The sequence below is a fragment of the Berghia stephanieae genome, chromosome 6 (genome assembly GCF_034508935.2).
Source record: "Berghia stephanieae isolate SIO BIC M18660-M18661 chromosome 6, UCSD_Bste_1.3, whole genome shotgun sequence".
Classification (NCBI taxonomy): Eukaryota; Metazoa; Mollusca; class Gastropoda; order Nudibranchia; family Aeolidiidae; genus Berghia; species Berghia stephanieae.
In genome coordinates this window covers 55,184,088-55,205,673 of record NC_088365.1, presented here as the reverse complement: position 1 = coordinate 55,205,673, position 21,586 = coordinate 55,184,088, and the positions used below count along the sequence as shown (strand labels likewise).

Here is a 21,586-nt window from a genome sequence, read left to right as displayed (position 1 = left end):
TACCAGCCTGTGATATTTTTTGGTCCATTGAAAGATGCTATACTTGATAAAGGGGGTCCCAATAGCTCAACAGTGAAGTTCTCGCCTCGCAAGCAAAGGAATAGGTATCGAAGCTGAGTGCAGATCAGATTTTTTCATATCCCCACTGTCCATCCACCCAACATTGATTTGGTAGCCAAGTCTGTTAGATGTGGTTGAAAGTTCATTGCAATTGACTGCACATCTTACTGAACGGTAAAAAGCAATTCTTGCTTTCGATTTTGCACTACAGAAACCAGAATATCTGGCTCCATGGGCTTTGCGTCTTTTAAAGGGCCATAACTAAGCTTGACAACAAAACTTATGATAACAATTAAAAACTATAGATATTATGCGCTGGGCCAAGAAGCTCACAACATTGCCGTCTGGAAGTATAACGGACCAACACACAAAACTATGTGTAACATTGAACGATTATATTCTGGTTAATACAGTTTAGTGAGAAGTACCCATAAACGTGGATTGCAAAAAAACAATAACAAAGACCTGAGTGACATCATCTTCGTTCTATCTATAAAACCTGGGTCCTGCCAATCCATTTTTAAAAATTCCATTTGATTGACTTATGACTCTATGTAAATCATGTCATATTTTATAGGGGCATAATAGAGGACAGCAAAGTTTGCAGGTGGTACAGTGGTATATAACAAAACCCTTTTAGTGGTATATAACAAAACCCTTTTAGTGGTATATAACAAAACCTTTTTAGTGGTATATAACAAAACCCTTTTAGTGGTATATAACAAAACCCTTTTAGTGGTATATAACAAAACCCTTTTTCTTTCTTTCTCATACATCAAGATGCTGTTCATTTGAAAACAGATAAAAATCAACATTCTGCTTCAATATATAAGAGGGGAAAAAGGCATCCAATAATCAAGCGCATTTAGTGCAGAGGAAAATCTACAGCCAACATTTCTCTCACATTTTAAAAAAATATTCATTATTTGTGCAGACATGGAGACTCATAAAAATTCAATGGAGACTCAGAAAAATTCAAAGAACTACTTTTTTTGCTGCTCAAACTTAGAATAACTACATTGAGTATCTTCTATTAATTTTTTTTTTTAAGTAAAATCTGGCACCAGGGTTTATTTAGGCATTTGAAGCGTTATTCCTTTCTGCTGAGTGAAAATTATTCCTTTATAAACTTAAATCATATCATTGATCATTCTCTTATTCCCTAGACAACTACGAATTTTTTAAAGTTTAAAGCAGCTCGGTTTGTGAATTTCTGTGAACTGGTGTGCCCTGCACTTTGGCTTAGTTTATATTTTTTTAATGTTCTGATAGGGTAACTTAACTCCATCATAATGACAATGTATTATATGGCAAAACACGAGAGTAATGAATACAAAAATGCTCTGATATATTTTTAAAACAATCATCAAAATCTGTAAATTGCAACAGCTGTAATAAAAAAAGAAAGAATATGAAAACAATAAGAATAGTGCATTAATTGTCATTAAGTAAAATTGTGTAAACTTTATAAACACACATTGCATATACAACAACAACAACAGCTATCTATTGCTACCTGTGTATATAAAACACACAATTATACAGTATTCTGCTCTATAATAGGACATCATAGAGTGGAACTCGTCAACAAAGGCATAGGTATTACAGAATTTTAGATAAATACGAAAAAGCCTAATCTCTTACGTATAAGCCTAAAGGGGGATGTAATCAAATTGTGAAAAAGTCGCAAAGTAAGTTTGACAGTACCAATAAAATATGTTTCAAAATGAAATGAATCATTTGGGTTTTTAAAACATCTTCAGTGCATAAAATGTAATGTCCCATAGCTTTATCAAAGTATTAAAACAAATCACAAACGCAGATAAAAATCACGTTTTTTTTTTTCATATTATTTTTATTACATTTATCTAAAATTTTAAGTCGAAGATATATCAAATCTGAAGAAATAAAACTCACCCATTCAGTATTTATTTTTTCTTTAATTTTGAAGATAAAAAAAAGCCATTTTTTGGAATTCCACTGAATAAAATGTTTGTAACAAACTAACACTTATACACACACATCAGGCAAATCAACAACAAAAGGTACACTATCGAGATATAAGGTAGTAGAATCTAGAAATGACAATTATCATGACTATACAATTTCACAATGAACTAATACAAAAGGACGGCGAAAAGAAAGCCAGGTACCAAATGGTCCTCGTAAATGTTTCCCCATTCGAAAGTTTTCTTGTTTTTTATTACTTGGGGTCTGCTCAACACTGGAATGTATTCCTTCAAAAAAGAAAATCACAACATGCTTGAAATTTGTTTTTATCAGAATTAATTCGTATGAGAAATGTTACTGAATCCTTTGCAACTCTGAAATAAATGGAGAATCTGATTGAAATGTGGAGGATCACTTTTTTCATTTGTCAATCAAAACACAGCGAGAGAGAAGAGATGGTGACGATGAATGTGGCGGTGTTGTACGACTGCATTTGAAATTGCATCTGAAATGAAGTTGATAAATTAATTAATTCTCACCATACTGAGTCCTGGCAAATGTAGATATTGCAAGTTACAACGTGAATTTGTTTTTTCCTTTAATAAAGTTCAAAAGCAAAGTTTTAAAATGATTATCTACAAAGTTTCTTCAGGAGTTAAGGAATTATAACAACAAAGATTTCCACTCAATGTTGTCATAATTGGAAAAAAATACGTCCTAAAAGTTCAATTTGAGGTGACTAACATATCATTTTCAATGAATTAGGATGAAAATGTTATCAAAATCAAGATTTCTCAGTAGGAAAAGTAAATCCACCAAACCATATAAATACAGGGTATTCAATGTCTGCAGTCTGCAATTTCCTCCTAATAACAAGTTTGTTTGTTTGTTTGTTGCTTTAGGTCTCTTCCAACACAATTGAGGTTATATGAGAGACCGCTGAAACAAAAAAACAAGCAATCTAACAAAAATAGTACAAATGTAAATCAAAATCATAACCTAAAGATATCATAAGCTAAATTATAAATAACCAAGAACAAACAGGCAGAAGATTTCAGAAAAAAAAATAATCCCTGTCAAAAATACAATCACAAACCAAAGAAGCAGGATAGGCTAGTAAAGAGAAGAAGAAACGACATCACTATCGGATCGTACACCCATGCAAACATCATAGGTATACGATTCAAGGGTGATGCTCCCATCCAACCACCCGCTCCTAATAACAAGGACTGTGCGTCAAAAACAATATCAATAAAGTATCTAAAATCGAATTTCATGAGATTTTTTTTAATTGTTTACATCAAAAAAAAAAAAAGTCACTGCTTGATAACTGAATGGCAAAAATCTGTGGGATTAAAGTCAATTTGACATATAAATTCATCTTTCGAAAATCAACACATGGGCATCCCAGCTGCAGTAATTTTTCATTTCTGAAGAATAAAAAAGATTTGTAACCAAACTAAGCGTTAAACAATCGAGATAAACAGTTGCACAATTCCAGGATGATAACCAAAATTCCTGTATAAAAATGAAATATTGAAGGAGAGAGGTGAATAAAAGTAAAAGAAACAATGCAATTATCAAACATATTAAATAAAAATATTATTACTCATCTCTGTGAATGTCAACATTTGGCAGATTGATTTCCAAATATACCACTTGAAGACCACTTTCCTATCCCTTTAGTATCATTCAAGTCATAAGAAGAGAATTACTTTCATTTATTTTTCTTTAACTCTACTAAAGACAGGAGTGGGGCGGGTGAGTAATTATTAATCAGTATTCTACACAGCTATCATAATCTTAAATCCATATCAACAAAAAAATAGCAGGATAGTGGAGCATTTAAACACACCAAATTTACATTAAATTAATAAATAGTCGCAATGAAAGCAAGATGGAAACCGTAAGTCTATCATGACTTTTGTCATGATTGACTGTACTTTTGAAAAATTTTAATTTTTATTCATTTATTTTTATCCTGATTGTTTTAGTGTAATCAATAATTAATTATTAAAAAGATAATAAACGACCGATTGTCCTTCAGTGACCATAGCTGTATGGTAAATAGGAAATAACAATTAACCACAGAAAAAAATATTGTTGTGATTTCAATAAAATTACCAGTTTTCAAAATCGTAAAATTTGTAAGGAATGAATTCATGATAAATGCTGTACAAATGGTGACAGATGATGATTTGCTGAGGGTGAACATTTTAAAGAGTGGAATAAATTAAATTATTTTTCAAATAGATTTTTTTTTGTGAACATATCTTTTAAGATGAAATAATGAAATTGAATTGAACGTATTTTCTTACAAGTTATATGAGAAGCTATTTTAAATCAATAGTGAAAAACAAAACAAAACGTGTCATGAGTTTTAAAACGTATACTACTCCATCCCTGTCTATATACAAAAGGAAACCAAGCCAATTATGTAATGGACAATATAAGTCCGGATGTGAATACTGCAGAGAAGGTATGGGCAATCTCTTTTTTTTCCAAATTCCACCATTAACTGTATATATATATATATTGTTAATGAAATGTCCTTATTTCAATTTAATGCCAATCAGTTGATTAATAAAGAACACATCGTAAAAAAAAAAAGTGCAGCCCAGATCCATCTACAACTATCAATAATATGTGGTGATTAGTTTTCAATACAAAACTCAAACAGAAAACCATCAGTCCAACTAATCCAAAAGAACAAGAATATTATAGACAGTGCTTTTTGTTTATTAGAACTGGACAGAAGTGACAATGCTTCCATCTTGTGATATTAGAGACCTTCCAATGAAGACGTGACCTTCCAAGTTTTTCATTAAAACAGAGTTGCCATGTTGTTTTTTTTATGCTCTCTGAGGGTTTGGGGTTTTTTTCCGTTGTTTGTGGGTTTTTTGGGGGTCTTTTTGTGTTTGTTTTGTTTGGGGTTTTTTTCAGGCAAAAGAAAAATATGGAACCTTAATGAAAATTGTTGAACTAAAAATGGCTATACCAAAAATGGCTTTACCAGAAAGTTCGATAGAGCAAAAAAAAAATCTTATGATTGATTTATAGTTTTGATCTTATTTTACATTTCATGTCGTTCTCTCTCTCTCTCTCTCTCTCTCTCTCTCTCTCTCTCTCTCTCTCTCTCTCTCTCTCTCTCTCTCTCTCTCTCTCTCTCTCTCTCTCTCTCCCTCCTTCTTTTGCACGCATGCACACACACACACACACACACACACACACACACACACACATTTTTACCTGTAATGTTTTAACTACAATGCCAATGTAACATATTTCCATTTATTGTTTACCTGAAGAAGGCCAAAGGCTGAAACGTCGTTTACTTTGTTTTGTATCTTTTATAAGAGTAATTTTTATTCCCATTATTTCTTTATACATTTTAACCCCATTTATGTCTGATACCAAAATCAATAAACAATTCCCATAACTTTTTATATAATTGTTATTACGTGAAAATTCAGGATGGCATAGCTATATGAAACCTGCTGTTAAGCAAATGCAGTTTTATAGTTTTGACCCTAATAGAGAGAGCAAAAGAATCAATCATAAATAAAATCCTGGCGTATTCATGAAAGTTGAAAAGTCACAACGAGTAGAAAGGATTGGATTTTAAGAGTAGATGTGATTAATATTTTACATCAGAGGAAGGAAAAAATGTATGAGGCATTCAAAAGATGTGTGCAACAATTCTTTCTCAAATGGCCAAGCTTATGAGATCTTATTCTTAATAAATTTTTTAAAACTTGACTCATGGCGCTTTTACTAAAATTATTGACATCATTAATTAGTGTGTGTGTGTGTGTGTGTGTGTGTGTGTGTGTGTGTCTAGATATAGGAGGGGGGTTGTAGTCAATGGCTAGGACACACAATACATGTGAAAATCGACAAGTTTGGGTTTAAAATAATATTAATATTATGCTGGAATTTATTTTACGTCTGCCTATCCAAAAGGGGGCAGCAATAAGGCAGCTGAGTCAAAACTCAGAAGGAAAGCACTCTATGCCAGACATCCTATCTAGAGGGTCAACAGCAATAATTTTGTCCTTTTCATGGTACGAAAAACAGGATTATCAATGGTGACACGGGCCTGACATACCTCTACACGACCAATTAACAGTTTCATTGTTATCATAGATAAACTCTGAAAGATGTAGAAAAGGAAAAAAAAAAACAAACAAAAAAAATCAACAAACACTAAGTTGGTACCTCCTTCAAAGAGGCACTTAAGAATTTTAAGAATGGATAAAATAGCCAGACATTACAAATTGTAAACCTCGAGTTTTCTCTATAGTTTTCTTTTTCAAACGTATGGTAAATATTTAGATTCAGATCAAATCAAAAGTGATAATTAACAATTTTCCATTATTTGGCGTAGTTCCTCTAAAATCCTCTTACAAGTAAAAAGTTCATTTTTATTCAAGTTTACCACACAAAAAAATGTCATTCTACATTTCTTTAGAGCAATTTCATCTCATAACAAAATTAAATTGTCTTTATTGTAGTGGTATTAATAAGCGGCACACCATCCCCAGGTTATTGACTTGTGCAAAGAGATATAAGATGCATAGAGTAGGAGAGGCAGGAGGTGAGGTCATACCCTTGGGTCATGGGTCAATTCCCAATAATAATGTCTGGCCTGGTAGCTTTCCAGTGTTTTCTTAAGATGCTCCGTATAAGCCTGTATGCAAATATGCAGTATTCACACAAAGAAAATATAAATTTTACAATAATGAAGAATTCTAGCTGTAGAAAAAAACATTATATTAAGGATTATGAACCTTTTAAAATAAACCGTTATTAGAGTTGTTTGAATCAATGATAGATAAAAACAAATGAACACAAAATCTTTAAGGAGTTTAAAAATTTGTAAAAAAAAAATTTTTAATAAATACGAGCATTGGTAAATAGCAAGGTCAGGAATGGCATGCTTAAGGACTTATTAAAGCTTAACAAAAAGAGATTCTAAAAAATTGAAGAAAAATTAGAAATGACAGGTCTTATCTGGTTTGCTTTGGGTTTTTGGGGGATTTTTTTTTTATTGAAATAAAAACATGCATCTTAATTATCACGCCAGGACTTTTTTTTTTTTTTTTTTTTTGGTAAAAAAGCGAGAGAAAAAATGGGAGGAAATAAAATAAGAACAAAATTATTTGGCCGTGTTTGAAATTCCCAATAAATAAATGACATGGAAAGAATAAAGTTAAATGAACGCACTGAAATCTGAAAGATGAAAATTTGGTCTCCTGTCATAAGCCTCAAATAAGAAAAGAAGTATGTAATTTGAAATGCGAAAGCCAAGTTTGTTTCAAAACTGGTTCATAACAGAAGAGAAATATATTTAAAATCCGCATCACACTCCCAAAAGATCTTAACCAGGAAGGAGAATGAGGTAACAGAGGGCAAATCCAAAGTTTAAGGAATGTTTATGAAAAGACTTAGTGCAGTCATGATATGCTTGTAATTAATATGATCTTTATTCGACAAATGTCTCTCAATGTGTATATTAACGGAAGAATTTAAGCACTAAAGGCTTAAATGAAATAATTATAGAGCTGTTTTCTTCCAAACTTCTTCTCAAATAGGTATTGATGTATAGTATTAAACATGTCAAATTCTTGACAAAAGAAGAAAAGAAAGAAAAAAAAATTCAAAGAGATGCTGTTTCAAAATAAAAAAGTAAATTATGTATTCTTTCATTAACACATATCAGATGGCACTAAGTCTGTGATGTTTTTACATAAACAGCCTAAGAATGAAATTGTATGCAGCATGAATGAGGCTTGAGATAATGTATCTTGAGCGTGGGTACCGTCCACTGATTGGAGGAGTAGTAGATACTCCTATGACTGCTGGTCCACAGAGAATGGTCAGCATGAGCGATGGCCAACGGTCTCTCCAGAACACGAACATAATCCTGAATCATTTAATAGGCAGTACCAGATCATTCATGAAAACAATTCATAACTTTGTTAAAATACATTATATCAAGAATGAGAGTTCCTCAATATACAATTCAGATGTCATCACACGTTTCATTGTCAAAACAACTAAGGCCTTAAAAACGATTTTCAATAAAAATTGAGTTTGAGAATCTATATTTTTTTGCCAATTAACAGGTTATCCGTTCCATATTTCAAAAACGCATGTGAAATCAGTTACACTTGAGTACTACTGTTTCTTCAAACAAACGGTTTCATCAAACTCATTTGAATGTCTCTAATTTTTTTCCTTAAATTTTTTTGGGCACAGTTTCCTTGAACTACAATTTTCTCGAACATTTTTTGCATATCCTGAGGAGTTCGAGGAAACTGTACTCGAGTGTATACCTATCAAAACAAAAAGCATTATTCTTTACAATATATTGAAAATTAAATGATTTAAAATCATAACGATCTTATTGACTTATCCATTTGTTTTAAGAAGTTAACTTCATAAATAAGTTTCTTTCTGAGTCAGCGACACAGTATAAATATACTTGACCTAAAATTAATTTTTTTTTTTTGGTTATTCAGGAGTTAGTAATAATAATAATAATAATAATAATAATAATAATAATAATAATAATAATAATAATAATAATAATAATAATATAATAATATAATAATAATAATAATAATAATAATTATAACAATAATAGCAATGACAATAATGGCAATGATGATGATGATGATGATTATGATGATGATGACGATGATGATGATAATAAAAATGGTGATGAGATGATAATAATAACAAAGATGATGATGATGATAATGATGATGATTATGATGATAATGATTATGATATGATAATAAAAATGGTGATAAGATGATAATAATAACAAAGATGATGATGATGCTGATGATGATTCATACTATACCAATCGCACAAATACATTTTAAAATGTTATAAAATTGTCATTCAAAGGTTACCTGAACACGAGATCGAATGGCTCCCATGGCAGGAATTTGTGAGAAGTATCCTGAAAAATGAATAAAATAATAAAATAAAAAGAATAGGGCAGAGAAGGTCACGAGGCACACCATCTACTCTTCCAGTTCCAAATCATTGGAAGTGTGCAAGTAACCAGTTCCCTCGGAGGAATAATTATGAATAGGTACCATATTGAATCATAAGATGGCATATCTATTTTAGTAGCAGGATGTATAGGCAGATTCTTAAGATTATGGGGCGTAAAAGAGCGAGGATATGTGATTTTTATTGACGACCAGGTTATATTCAGACTAGACAATAAGATGCCATCACTCTGAAACCAGAAAATCAATCACACAAGTTATTGTATCCAGTCCTCCAGAAGAGTGGTTTTACACTTCCAGTGAGATTGGAACCATTTGTTTTTTTTTACATCGTAGTTTTGTTCTCTGTTGCTCAAAAACTTTGATTTAAAATATTACAATGAGAAAAATATCATTTTCATATACTTTAGAAAGATTATCATGTAATTACGTAAATTACAAATTTTCAAAAATTATCTGTCACATAGGAGAGACCTTGGTTTTGGCCTGTCTTTTGCTGTATTATGTTGATTAGTTAATTCATTCATTCAGACGCCATTCAATTATTTCATTGATAGAATATGACAGAATTTTTAAAAATTCGTAGTGTTATTATGCACCTCCGCTGACGGTGTATCTTAACGGATCGTTTTTATCCACCTCCGTCACGCATGCGCATCCCACCTAATTTCATCAGCGAAATTGTGTTTCTGTATTTGGACATGGCGAAAGTTGTATTGTGACATCTGCAGGATGTTTTTGTAAATAAATTTATACAATAATAATAATAATTTTAAAAATCGAAATATAAAACCAGAAAATAGAAGTTGCACTGAAGGTAAAATAATGTTGTAGAAAGACCTTATTAAATGTGAACAGTCAGGTGGCTCCGTAGCGCAGGGGGCAGGCTGTCAGACTCTAACCTTGAAAGTACCGGGTTCGATTCCCATTGTAGACATTTTTTTTTTTTTTTTAATTTACTTTATTTATGTTTGCTTTTTTTCTTTCTTTTTTTTTTTTTTTTTTCAAAAACTTTTTATCATGTTTTTAAAAAACTTCGATTTTAATTTTCTAAAATTATTTATTTATTTGAGATCAGTATTTGTGTGCCAAGTTTCTTTTTCTTTTGATTTTTTAAATTATTGTTATTATTCTTTAATTTATTGTCATTGTATAAACGTACATCGGTAATCACTAAGCATCGTGCTAAACTACATTCTAAAACTATTTAAAACTCATGGACGTATGCAGCAACATGTTCATTAATTTACCATCACCGCCAATGGAGGTGTATAAAAACGGTACCTTAAAAATTTAACACGAAGAAAAAAAAATATTTAAATTACAGAAAGAAGTGTGAAACAAGTATTTAACTTCAAGTTTTCCATTTTACCTCGGTTAGCACAAGCCATCCATCTTATAGCATGGATTGGGTTTGGAGTCGGACCAACAGCATATGTGAAAACTCGAACCTGGTTCAATTAAAATAAAACAATTATAAAAATAAAGACAAAATTATAACTATTATAATTAATATAAAATGTGGATGATGATGATAATGATAACGATGATAATGATGATGATGATGATAGCCTTAACAAATATTACTATAATTATACTATAGCTATCTTCAAACTAATCTATGAATTAAGCAACTCAACTAAACTGTAGCTAATCATTCATAAAATAAGTAATGCTTTTTTAAAATAATTATTAATCCTATCTCAGTATCTTGAAAAATATTTAACATTCCTGTCAGATAGAGAATATTGGAAACTTTACTCCCTAAATATTACAAAGACTCACCGTTTTATTGGGCCAGTTATACTCCTGAAAAACGTCCTCAGCATTGTCGGTTCCTCCATCCGTCAACAACATTATCACCTTGTTGCAGTTTGCACCAATGTTATTCTCGTCATTCGATTCATTTCGAGCAAACTAGCAGAATATAAAATAATGTAAGAGAAGACTTTTACGATTTCCATATAAAAATACTTTCCTATCATTCAAGATATGTGACCCCCTCTTTGTTTTATGTTTTTAAGGTTTTAAGGTGCTTGTGACACATTTTGGTTATTTCAGCTCCAGTAAAAAGAAAATGAGATAGTGAAAAAATTCTAGAAATACAAAGGTACCCAAGAAAAATTAAGACAAACAGAACTGGTTCAGATAGAGAACAGATGTAGATTCCAAAAACACATTATCAGTGTGTTTAGTTTGAGATTATCTAAATGTCTTATCCAGACACCAACGCAGGATAACACTGAGAGGAATACACTCAAATGTTTACAGAATATATTCAAAACAGAAAATATAACTAACAATACATAACAGAGAGATGATCTAAAAGGGAGAAAAAAAATTATATCCCAAAACTAATACTAAACATTTGACTGTTTCTCTCTCAGCCAAGGCCTCCAATAAGGGCCAGGACAAAACTAAGCAATCCCATTTCAAGACAAAGACAGAAAACAACTCGGAAAACAGATATAAGAGGATAGAAGACACAGCAAGTGACCTCCTGGATAGCATAGGAAGTCAAAGGGCCCCATCCAGTGACCCACTGTGTCAATTGGTATTATACATAACAAAATCAAGTTTAAAGTATAATTAATCAGACTCAGAAACGTCAAGATTTTGAAGTTGAAGATAAAAAAATTTTTAAAACGACTCTCCTCAATGACGGCTTTCGTTTTAATATTAATATACATTTCATAAATTAAGCTTAAATTGAATTTTAAGAATCAGGTTCATTCAAATCTTAACACTAACACTGTTTTAAGACGATTTATCACATATAATTATCTTCTTTTTGGTCCAAACAACTAATCCCAATCAAATTCATGAAACAAAAAAGAATAAGAGATACTCACTTTACTCTTCACAGAAAACCATTCAATCATCAACATTAAGTTCAGAAGAATCCTACTTTTACATAATGAAATGGCATGAAACCAAAAGCCTAGAATTTATTTGGTCCCTTGTTTAGATAAGTTTTATTCAGCACACAACAGGTTAATTTTTTTAAATGCATAAAAAAAACAATCATGAGCTCGTTTAACATTAGTAAAAACAGCAGTCGGCTGATCCTCTGTGGTCTTTGTCATTAAAACAAGAATTGAGTAGGTGAGCCTAATTTAGAACCGGCGAATAACACTTTGTGATAAAGCAGTGTCTCATACAAAGGGTGGAAAGAACTTGATGAATAGATGACAAAGTGAACGAAGATGACTTATATAGAGAAAGTGAGACAAAACAAACACTATTTTGGAACTCATCGTAATGCCAAATTACACCGGCCTCTTTGCCTCCCTAATCGATCAAGAAATGACATGAACAGCTAGGTCAAATTAACATCTGACCAAAGCATTTTGTGATGATTAAGCTATCACCTTTCCAAGAGCTCACAGTTACTGTCAGCTTTGTGGCTTTCCAACACCACAATTTAGCTGTGAGTAGAAATTGCTACTTACCTCTTTGAATTTCTCAAAGGCAAACTTGATTGCCACACTGAAGTCAGCTTGGCCAAGAGCTTCTAATTTATCCACATCTTTTTCCAGTTGCTGGAATGGATAAATGGATAAAATGATCATTAACGAATCGATTCAAACTCATTTCTGTCATCTTGATTGTTTTTGCTCCTCTATTACTATTACTACTTCTACTGCTACTCCACTACCACTACTACTACTACTACAGTCCACTCTGGATAACCGCATCTTCGTTAATTGCAACTTTTGGTTAATTGCAACATTTCCCAAGAAACAGAATTGATTCTATATAAAAGTCACTGGTTAATTACAACAAACTTCAGTTACTCGCAACAAATTTTTCCGACCTCAATAACTGGCAAATTCCAGAAATCAATCAAACAAAATCTCATGATTAAATTTCATCATGGGTGAAATCATGACAGATTGAAGAATTGAGAGTGGGTGGACTACATTAGTGTGTCACCACCCTATTAGACAAAAGAGGACGGGGATTTGCAGTATGGGTTTGTGAGGTCATCTGTGACCATTAGATAGAAAGCGAGGGGGCTGGGTATAGTCTTGACAACAGGTAGACAATGACAGTTGTAAGGAGAGACTGAGCAATATCCTTTGTTTTGGGATTGGCAATTATGCATTGTGACCAATGAGTTTGGTGATAGCTCATTGTCTCTCATCGCGACTAATCTATTTGACTCTGAAAATGTTGAAAAACAAAGAGTGAAAGTTAATTCAATCTGAATAAGATGTCGGCTTGCATTGAAGGTGCTTTTGCTTGTCAAAATCTATTATACAAGACTCTCATATGGTTTTTGTTTCAGTCAAATTGCTCAGTCTGAGGTAGACTAAGAACAATGTTTACAGCATTTGGTTTGAGTTTACCATATTGTATGAAACTGACTAGTGGTCAAATCAAAATTGCTAGACAAACTTAGAACAAGCGGTGGTGAAAGACTGAGAAACCACAGTTTTCCCTAACAAGAGGAACGTTATTACGTTACAATCTTAGGGTAATGAGTGATGTCAAACGCATAAGAAAATGATGGAATTTACGACCATAAAAAAAAAAAAATTTAATTAAAGACAAAAGAAACAACAAAAAAACCAACAAAAACAACGACGACAAAAATTTTACGAGGCCCACACAGTCCAAAGCCATGTAAACTCAGAAGGAAAATTTTGCAATTGTGGACAGGAAACTCAACTTCGGTTAATCGCAACTTCGGTTAATCACAACATTTTTGCTGATCCCAAGGTTATCTGAAGTGGCCTGTACTACTACTACTACTACTACTACTACTACTACTACTACTACTACTACTACTACTTGTGCTACTACTGCTGCTGCTGTTGCTACAACTACTGCTACTACTACCACTACTACTACTACGACAACTGCAACTACTATTAAAACTTGTACCATCACTATTATGACTACAGCTGCTAATAATACGATTACCCTTCTACACCGAGATGGTCAAGTGGAAAAGGCATTGCCCTTCCATTTGGTGGACACAGGTTTGAGCCTTGATGTTGGCATCTAGCTTTTTTTCTTTTTTTTTTTCTTGAGAAAGAAATTTAGTCCCTGTTGCTCCTTTGTAGAACACCAGTTATCTCAGTTTTCTCTCAAGATAGACCATAAAGAAAAATTTCCCCCTGGGATAAATGAAGGAAACTTATTTTCTTTATTTATAATTTATTTCTACAATTACCATAATTATAACTACTGCTACAACTACCATAAAAAATAATCAAAATTCAACCTTTATCAAAGATATGTTTTACCTTTTTATTCCTAAAATTAGCTTGAACAAAAGCTGTATGGTTGAAACATTTGCTGACAAATTTTGCTGTCTCTGAAAACTGAAGAAATTTATTAAAACATCTAATTAACGAATCTTCAATCTCGACTTGCAAATTATATACAATTTCAGTTAAAATTGTTGACAGCTGAAAAATAAATATTTCAATTTTCATAACACATTTACATAACATTGTCTCATTCTAATATAATGCTTAATGGTAACACAACACATCCCGACGTAATACCCTTTTAAGACATGGGTCACACATATGAACGTTTAAATAGTGCATTCTTTGGATTCAACATGTTTGTTTTGTTTTTGTTTTTAAGGGTTTTACGGCGCTAGCAACACATTAAGGTCATATCAGCACCAGTAAAAAGGAAGAAAATGGGATAGTAAAAAGTTCTAGAATTACAATTAAAGCACCCAGGAAAAAGGAAGACAAAGAGGAATTGGTTCAAATAGGAAACAGATGTAGATTCCAAGAGCACACCATCAAAGTACTTAGTTTGAGATCACCTAAAAGTCTCATCCAGACACAAGAACAGGTCCCCACTAAGAGGAACACACTCAAATGTTTACAAATCATATATAATATGTATACAAAACATAATACAGTGCATAACAGAGAGATGATTTACAATGAAAAAAACATCATCTCCCAAAACTAACTATAAATTTGACTGTTTCCCTCCCAGCCAGGGTATCCGGCCATGGCCAGGACAAAACCAAATAATTTCATTCTAAGACAAAGACAGAAATCATGTTGGAAAACAGATACAGGGGGATAGAAGACACAGTAAGTACCTCCCTGCCCACTATGGGATTCAACATGCTCAATGCGCTTAGCAATGCATTATTCATCTACTCAGCTGGTCAAAGGGAATCAAAATTTTATTTCAAACAGTACAAGACACTTGCTCTGTATTTCCAGTCTTTTGTTTAATATAATTGGGGAGTTTTGTTTTTTGGGGTATTTTTTTTTTTTTTGGGGGGGGGGGTGGTTGTTTTGTTTTGTTTGTTTGTTTTGTTTTGTTTTTTTGTTTTTTTTTTGGGGGGGGGGGGCAAAAATAATGCCAAAACAATATAAAACAGAAAATCTTACAACTAATTCAATAAAGCTCTGTAAAATGATTGAATGATTCGCAATAGTAATTTAAAATAATTCTTTTTCATGAGAGCCATGAACATACCTCGACAACATTGACAAAATCATTTTCCCCGAGTGTGTTGAGAATAGACTTGACAGCATTTTTCATCAGTTGCAATGACTGGCCATAGGTACTTCCACTCCTGATGGTGATGTAAATACAGCATAAAAATAGTCAAAATTAATCAATAATATTTACACATTTTATATGGCATGTTCTCATGGTTTGCACGATGCTAAATGCCCTTTTCAAAGGAAGTCCTGATAGCTAAGATAGTACAGCAATAGCTTCATATGCAAAGAAAGCTGTATCAGGGCGTAATCTGTATTTTGTCTAAACTCTCTCTTCTCCCAGCAGTGATTGGGTAGCTGGGTCTGTTAGATCAAGTTGTTTTGTTTTGTTTTTAAGGGTTTTACAGTGTAGGAATAGTCAGTAATGATACAATAAAGTAATAACAAAATCCGTGTATAGATTATTGCTAACGTTTAATAGTGGATAGAACTTGGATTGATTGTATGGATCAGAGGACGAACCGTACAAGACTAAAAAACAGGAAGTAAACATTGAATACAATAGAAGTGCATCGTAGTGCTTAAAATGTAAGACAAATGTTCGTGCGAAGCACCGACAGAACTGGTCGCCACACTACCCCTCCCCCAGCGGGGCGCAACAGTTGTTCAGCGGAATCTTGGTGGTAGCCGATATTCTCGACCTGATCGAGTTGTTGTCGCCAGGCGTCCCGTGACAGGGGTCGAATTCACGCGTTTCAGTTGCGTGTCATCTGAATGAGGTAATGTCAATGGTTTTGGGTTGGCTGTTGTGTGGCTGATGTTAGTGTCTGAGTGTGAGAGGTGTGCAGTTTTTAGTCGATCGATGGAAATCTTTTCAGAGCGACCTTTCATGTCCAAAATGAAATATTTGTCCCTTTTGTCAATAATCCAATAAGGGCCATCGTATGGACGCTGGAGCGGATGTCTGTGCGAATCAATTCTCACATAAACGTAACCAGTAGATGCCAGGTTGGATGGCACATATGTGGACTGTTGGCCGTGAAACTTGGGGGGTGGTGGTTTCATGGAACGTATTGTGTTTTGTAGCCGCGGAACGAATTCCGACTTTGGTGTAGATGTTTCAGGACCAGTCGACGACAAAAACTCTCCTGGAAGACGAAGGGTTGAACCGTAGACTAAATCAGCGGGGGAACAGCCAGAGTCCTCTCGCCAGGATGTACGAATCCCCAGCAACACAATGGGTATCTCCGAATACCAGTTAGTGCCTGTGGTCCGGGCTTTCAGTGCTGCCTTCAGTTGGCGATGGAATCGTTCAATCATCCCATTTGCTTGAGGGTAATATGCGGTTGTTCGGTTGACGTTGATGCCCAAACACCTGTTGCACTCTGTCCAAAGTGCCGATGTGAATTGTGCGCCACGGTCGGAAGTAATGTTTTCAGGAACACCAAATCGGGAAATCCAATGGTGTATCAAAGCTTGAGCACAGGTAGAAGCATGAGGATCTGGAAGAGGAATTGCCTCTGGCCACCTCGTGAAGCGATCGATGACTGTAAACAAGTAAGTCATACCTTGGCTGATGGGTAGTGGTCCAACGAGATCAACATGGAGGCTACTAAATCGATTCGTTGGTAGTGGCCGGTCGACAAGTGGTGCTCGGGTGTGCCTATGCACTTTGGAAGATTGACAATGATGACACTCTTTACACCATTTACGTATGTCTCTTTTCATCCCATGCCAAACGAAACGTTGACTGATGGCGCGTTGTGTGGGCCGTGCGCCGGCGTGGGAGAGACCGTGAATCTGGTCAAAAATTTGTCGAGTCCATGACGTTGGAAGAATGGGGCGTGTTGCGCCTGTTGAAGTGTCACACAAGACTGTGGATGAACCAAATGGAATGTTCTCAAGTGTAAGACCTGTGGTAGATTTGCGATAAGATTCCATTTCCTGTGAGTGAACCTGGTCATATGCAAGTTTAGTGAAATCAGTAATGGAACAGATGCCTGAGTCTGTGGGCGTCATAATATTAAAACGCGAGAAGGCATCAGCTACCACGTTAAATTGACCTGTGATATGCTGAATATCAGTGGTGAATTCGGCGATGTAAGACAAGTGTCTTGTTTGTCGAGGCGAGCGGTCAGTTTGACTGATGAGAGCGGAGACAAGTGGTTTGTGGTCTGTGAATAATGTAAATGCCCTACCTTCCAGGAAATGCTTGAAGTGTTTGACAGCGCTGTAAGCGGCGAGCAGTTCGCGGTCAAACGCACTGTATTTTTTTTCTGTGGCTGAGAGCTTCCTAGAAAAGAAGGCAAGCGGGACCCAGTTATGACCTTGCTTGTGTTCAAGTTGTGCACCGACAAGTGAGTTGGAAGCGTCAACTGTAAGACTTGTTGGGGCATTTGGTAGGGGATGGTGAAGGAGAACAGCATGTTTCAAAGCCTCCTTGGCCTTTTCAAACGCCGTATTGCAGTCATCAGACCACACGATGGATTGTCCTTTGCCACTTGCCTGAGTATGTAGTGGGGCAAGGAAGTCTGCCACGTGTGGGATAAATCTGTGGTAATAGTTTAGCAAGCCAAGGAATTGCTGAAGGCCAGCACGGTCAGTGGGAGGGGCACTGTCACGTAGAGAGACCACCCTGTCCAGTAGTGGAAGAATCCCTTCAGCAGTCACACGGTGGCCAAGAAAATCCAACTCGCTAACACCGAAAACGCATTTCGCCTTGTTGATCACAAGTCCATTTGTAGAGAGGAGTTGAAAAAGTTCCCGTAAGTGTTCAATATGTTCTTTATGTGAATGACTGGCAACCAAAATGTCGTCAACATAGACGAAAGCGAAAGGTATGTCTCTCAAAATGCCATCCATGAGTCTTTGAAATGCTTGGGCAGCGTTCTTCAAGCCAAATGGCATCCGCACGAATTCCCACAACCCAAATGGCGTAATGATTGCTGTTTTTGGAATTGACGACTCTGCCATGGGAATTTGATGATAGCCCCTAATCAGGTCGATCTTGGAAAAGGTGTTGCATCCAGAAAGGCGGCTATTGAAGTCGTGAATATGAGGTAGAGGATACCGATCATCTTTGGTCACAACATTGAGGTGTCTGTAGTCACCGCAAGGCCTCAGTTGGCCATCCGATTTGGAAACTACATGTAGAGGGGATGCCCATGCTGATTTAGAGCGACGGATGATTCCCATCTGCTCCATCTTGAAGAATTCAGCCTTTGCTACAGTCAGTTTTTCTGGATTGAGACGGCGTGCTCGAGCGTGGACGGGCGGCCCATTGGTGATTATGTGATGTTCCACGCCGTGTTTGTTGCGAGATGAGTTAAACTGGGGAATGACAAGGTCTGGAAACTGTTGAAGGAGGTCAGAGTATGCAGTACTTGGGTGCACTGAGAGGCCGGCAAGGCTTATGGGTGAATTAGTATATTTAAGTGGAACAGAAATGTTGTCCATAAACAAGAGTCGTTTTCCTTTTAGATCAATTATCAGGGCGTTAGAAACAAAGAAATCCGCACCCAGGATGGGACGTGTCACATCTGCCAGGTAAAATTCGTGATTGAGGACTTGATTAGATTTTATTTCTAAAGTGATGGTGCGTTTACCCCAGGTTTTGATTGATGTTCCGTTTGCAGCAGAGAGTGTAATAGAAAGTGTTAATGTTCTGCGGTCTTGAGTTGAGGCGGGGTATACAGAAACATCAGCACCAGTATCGATCAAGAAAGATTGTCCCAAACGTCTATCATAAATGGAAAACGTGTTTGAATTTGGATTGCTGACCGATTCCACGTTCATCGACCAGCCGAAGCGTTTCCCGAAGAAGGCAAGTTTTGTTTGTTTCCTTTGAGTTTGAGTAAACTGGAAAATTTACAACCATCTTGGCAGCGACGGGCGTCTGGTCCAAATCGTTGATGATAATAGCAAATAGAGTTGGGCATGCTATGTTGAAGAGGCTGTCCACGTTGGCGGACTGTCTTAATTGCAGCAACAGTCTCCTCTGACTGTGGTCGTGTGGTTGTTACATCCTGCTGAGGGTAAGTCAGGAATGGTGATGAGGAAATATGTTGCACACCGGACATGCGTGTCTCCCAGATCCTGTCAGCTGCCTCAGCCAATTCTTCTGTGTCTGTAAGATTGTGCCCGGCTAAAATGCCTCGAATGTCCGGGGGAAGGTTCATGAGAAATAATGCACGTTTCAGAGTGACAGGGTCATCATTCAGTGCATTTATCTTGCGCAGTAGAGCAGTTGGGCGTTTGTCACCAAGACCATTAAGATTAAGGAGTTCTGTGTCTTTCTGGGTCTGGGATTTGCCGAAGGTCTTGATCAAGGCTTTTTTTAAGCTGCCATATTTATCAAGATGTGATGGGTTTACTAGCAGTGACTGAATTTCTTCTGCAGTATTTATGTCAAGAGAACTGACAACATAGTCGTACCTTGTCTGATCCTGAGTAATTTTCTTGGTGTTGAACTGTGCCTCCACTCTTGCGAACCAAACCTCCGGTGATTTAGTCCAGAATTTCGGGAGCTTGATGGAGACAGAGTTGATTTGTTGTTCACAGAAGCTGGTGGAAGCAGCAAGAGCCTGTAGTTGGCCTGTCAAATTCGCGACTTGTTGTGAGAGATCTGGTTGAGCCATTTTACGTATTCGCGTCAGGGTCACCAATGTAGGAATAGTCAGTAATGATACAATAAAGTAATAACAAAATCCCTGTATAGATTATTGCTAACGTTTAATAGTGGATAGAACTTGGATTGATTGTATGGATCAGAGGACGAACCGTACAAGGCTAAAAAACCGGAAGTAAACATTGAATACAATAGAAGTGCGTCGTAGTGCTTAAAATGTAAGACAAATGTTCGGGTTTTTTTTTTTTTGTTTGTTGCTTTAGGTCTCTTCCAACACAATTGAGGTTATATGAGAGACCGCTGAAACAAAAAAACAAGCAATCTAACAAAAATAGTACAAATGTAAATCAAAATCATAACCTAAATTATAAATAACCAAGAACAAACAGGCAGAAGATTTACAGAAAAAAAATACCCCCTGTCAAAAATACAATCACAAACCAAAGAAGCAGGATAGGCTAGTAAAGAGAAGAAGAAACGACATCACTATCGGATCGTACACCCATGCGAACATCATAGGTATATGATTCAAGGGTGATGCTCCCATCCAACCACCCGCCAAATGTTCGTGCGAAGCACCGACAGAACTGGTCGCCACAACAGCCCTTGCAATACATTTAGGTCATATCAGCGCCAGTAAAAAGGATGAAAATTGGATAGTAAAAACATTCTAGATGTACAATTAAAAGGACTTGAGGAAAAAGTAAGACAAAGAGGGAACAGATGTAGATTTCGAGAGCACACTATCAGTTACTTAGTTTGAGATTACCTAAATGTTTCACCCAGACACCAGCACAAGATCCCACTAAAAGGAATACACTCAAATGTTTACAAATCATGTTAAAAATAAATAAAAAAAATAACAGTACATAACAGAGAGATGATTAACAAGGAAAAAAATGTCATCTCCCAAAACTATAACTATACAGTCAACTGTTTCCCTCCCAGCCAAGGACTCCGGCCAGGGTCAGGACAAGACATTAAACTCATTCCAAGACAAAGACAGATACAGGGTGATAAAAGATACAGCAAGTACCTCCCTGCCCACTATAGGCGGTCGGGGATGTCTAAAGTGATAAGCCTCAAGAAAAACGCTGTTCGCTTTTCATTTTATGTCATTTTTTTCTAACCTATTTCAAGATACGTTTTTTGGGAGTTCCTTGACATTTACAACCACATAGTTTTGTCATATCTTAATATTTCAATCAAGGCAACAAGAATATTTTTTAATGCTTTCTCATAATAACTAGAAAGAAATTGTTAGCTTTTCCTGGCAGAAAGTCACTTACGTATCAATCAAAATCAACATGTCCTTTGGGGAACTTGATCCTTGTGTGTACCTTAAACATGAAAATTTAAAAAATAAAAACATTAAAATTCAATCTACAAATATTATGTCCGTTATTGTTTACTGCGATTTATTTAATTTATATAAACAATCTTCTTTTTAACTTTAGAAACTGACATATATTATGTAAAGGCTG

The 21,586-nt window shown here is 35.2% G+C and overlaps 1 protein-coding gene across 5 annotated transcripts in view; it reads right to left on the bottom strand.

The window, feature by feature from the left end:
• Positions 1-21,586, bottom strand: part of LOC144975296 (voltage-dependent calcium channel subunit alpha-2/delta-2-like) — a 75,059-nt gene that overhangs the window by 41,044 nt on the left and 12,429 nt on the right. For 2 of the 5 annotated variants that reach the window (XM_078919247.1, XM_078919245.1), the window contains exons 8-15: positions 21,392-21,442; positions 15,507-15,606; positions 14,294-14,371; positions 12,491-12,580; positions 10,824-10,955; positions 10,411-10,489; positions 8,934-8,983; positions 2,214-2,297 (exon numbers count right to left, since the gene is read on the bottom strand). In XM_078919247.1, the coding sequence (XP_078775373.1) occupies positions 2,214-2,297; positions 8,934-8,983; positions 10,411-10,489; positions 10,824-10,955; positions 12,491-12,580; positions 14,294-14,371; positions 15,507-15,606; positions 21,392-21,442 (664 nt within the window). Of the gene's footprint in view, positions 1-2,213; positions 2,298-6,619; positions 6,701-7,831; positions 7,937-8,933; positions 8,984-10,410; positions 10,490-10,823; positions 10,956-12,490; positions 12,581-14,293; positions 14,372-15,506; positions 15,607-21,391; positions 21,443-21,586 lie in introns of all 5 variants that reach the window. The other 3 variants (XM_078919243.1, XM_078919246.1, XM_078919244.1) reach the window with 3 other exon arrangements.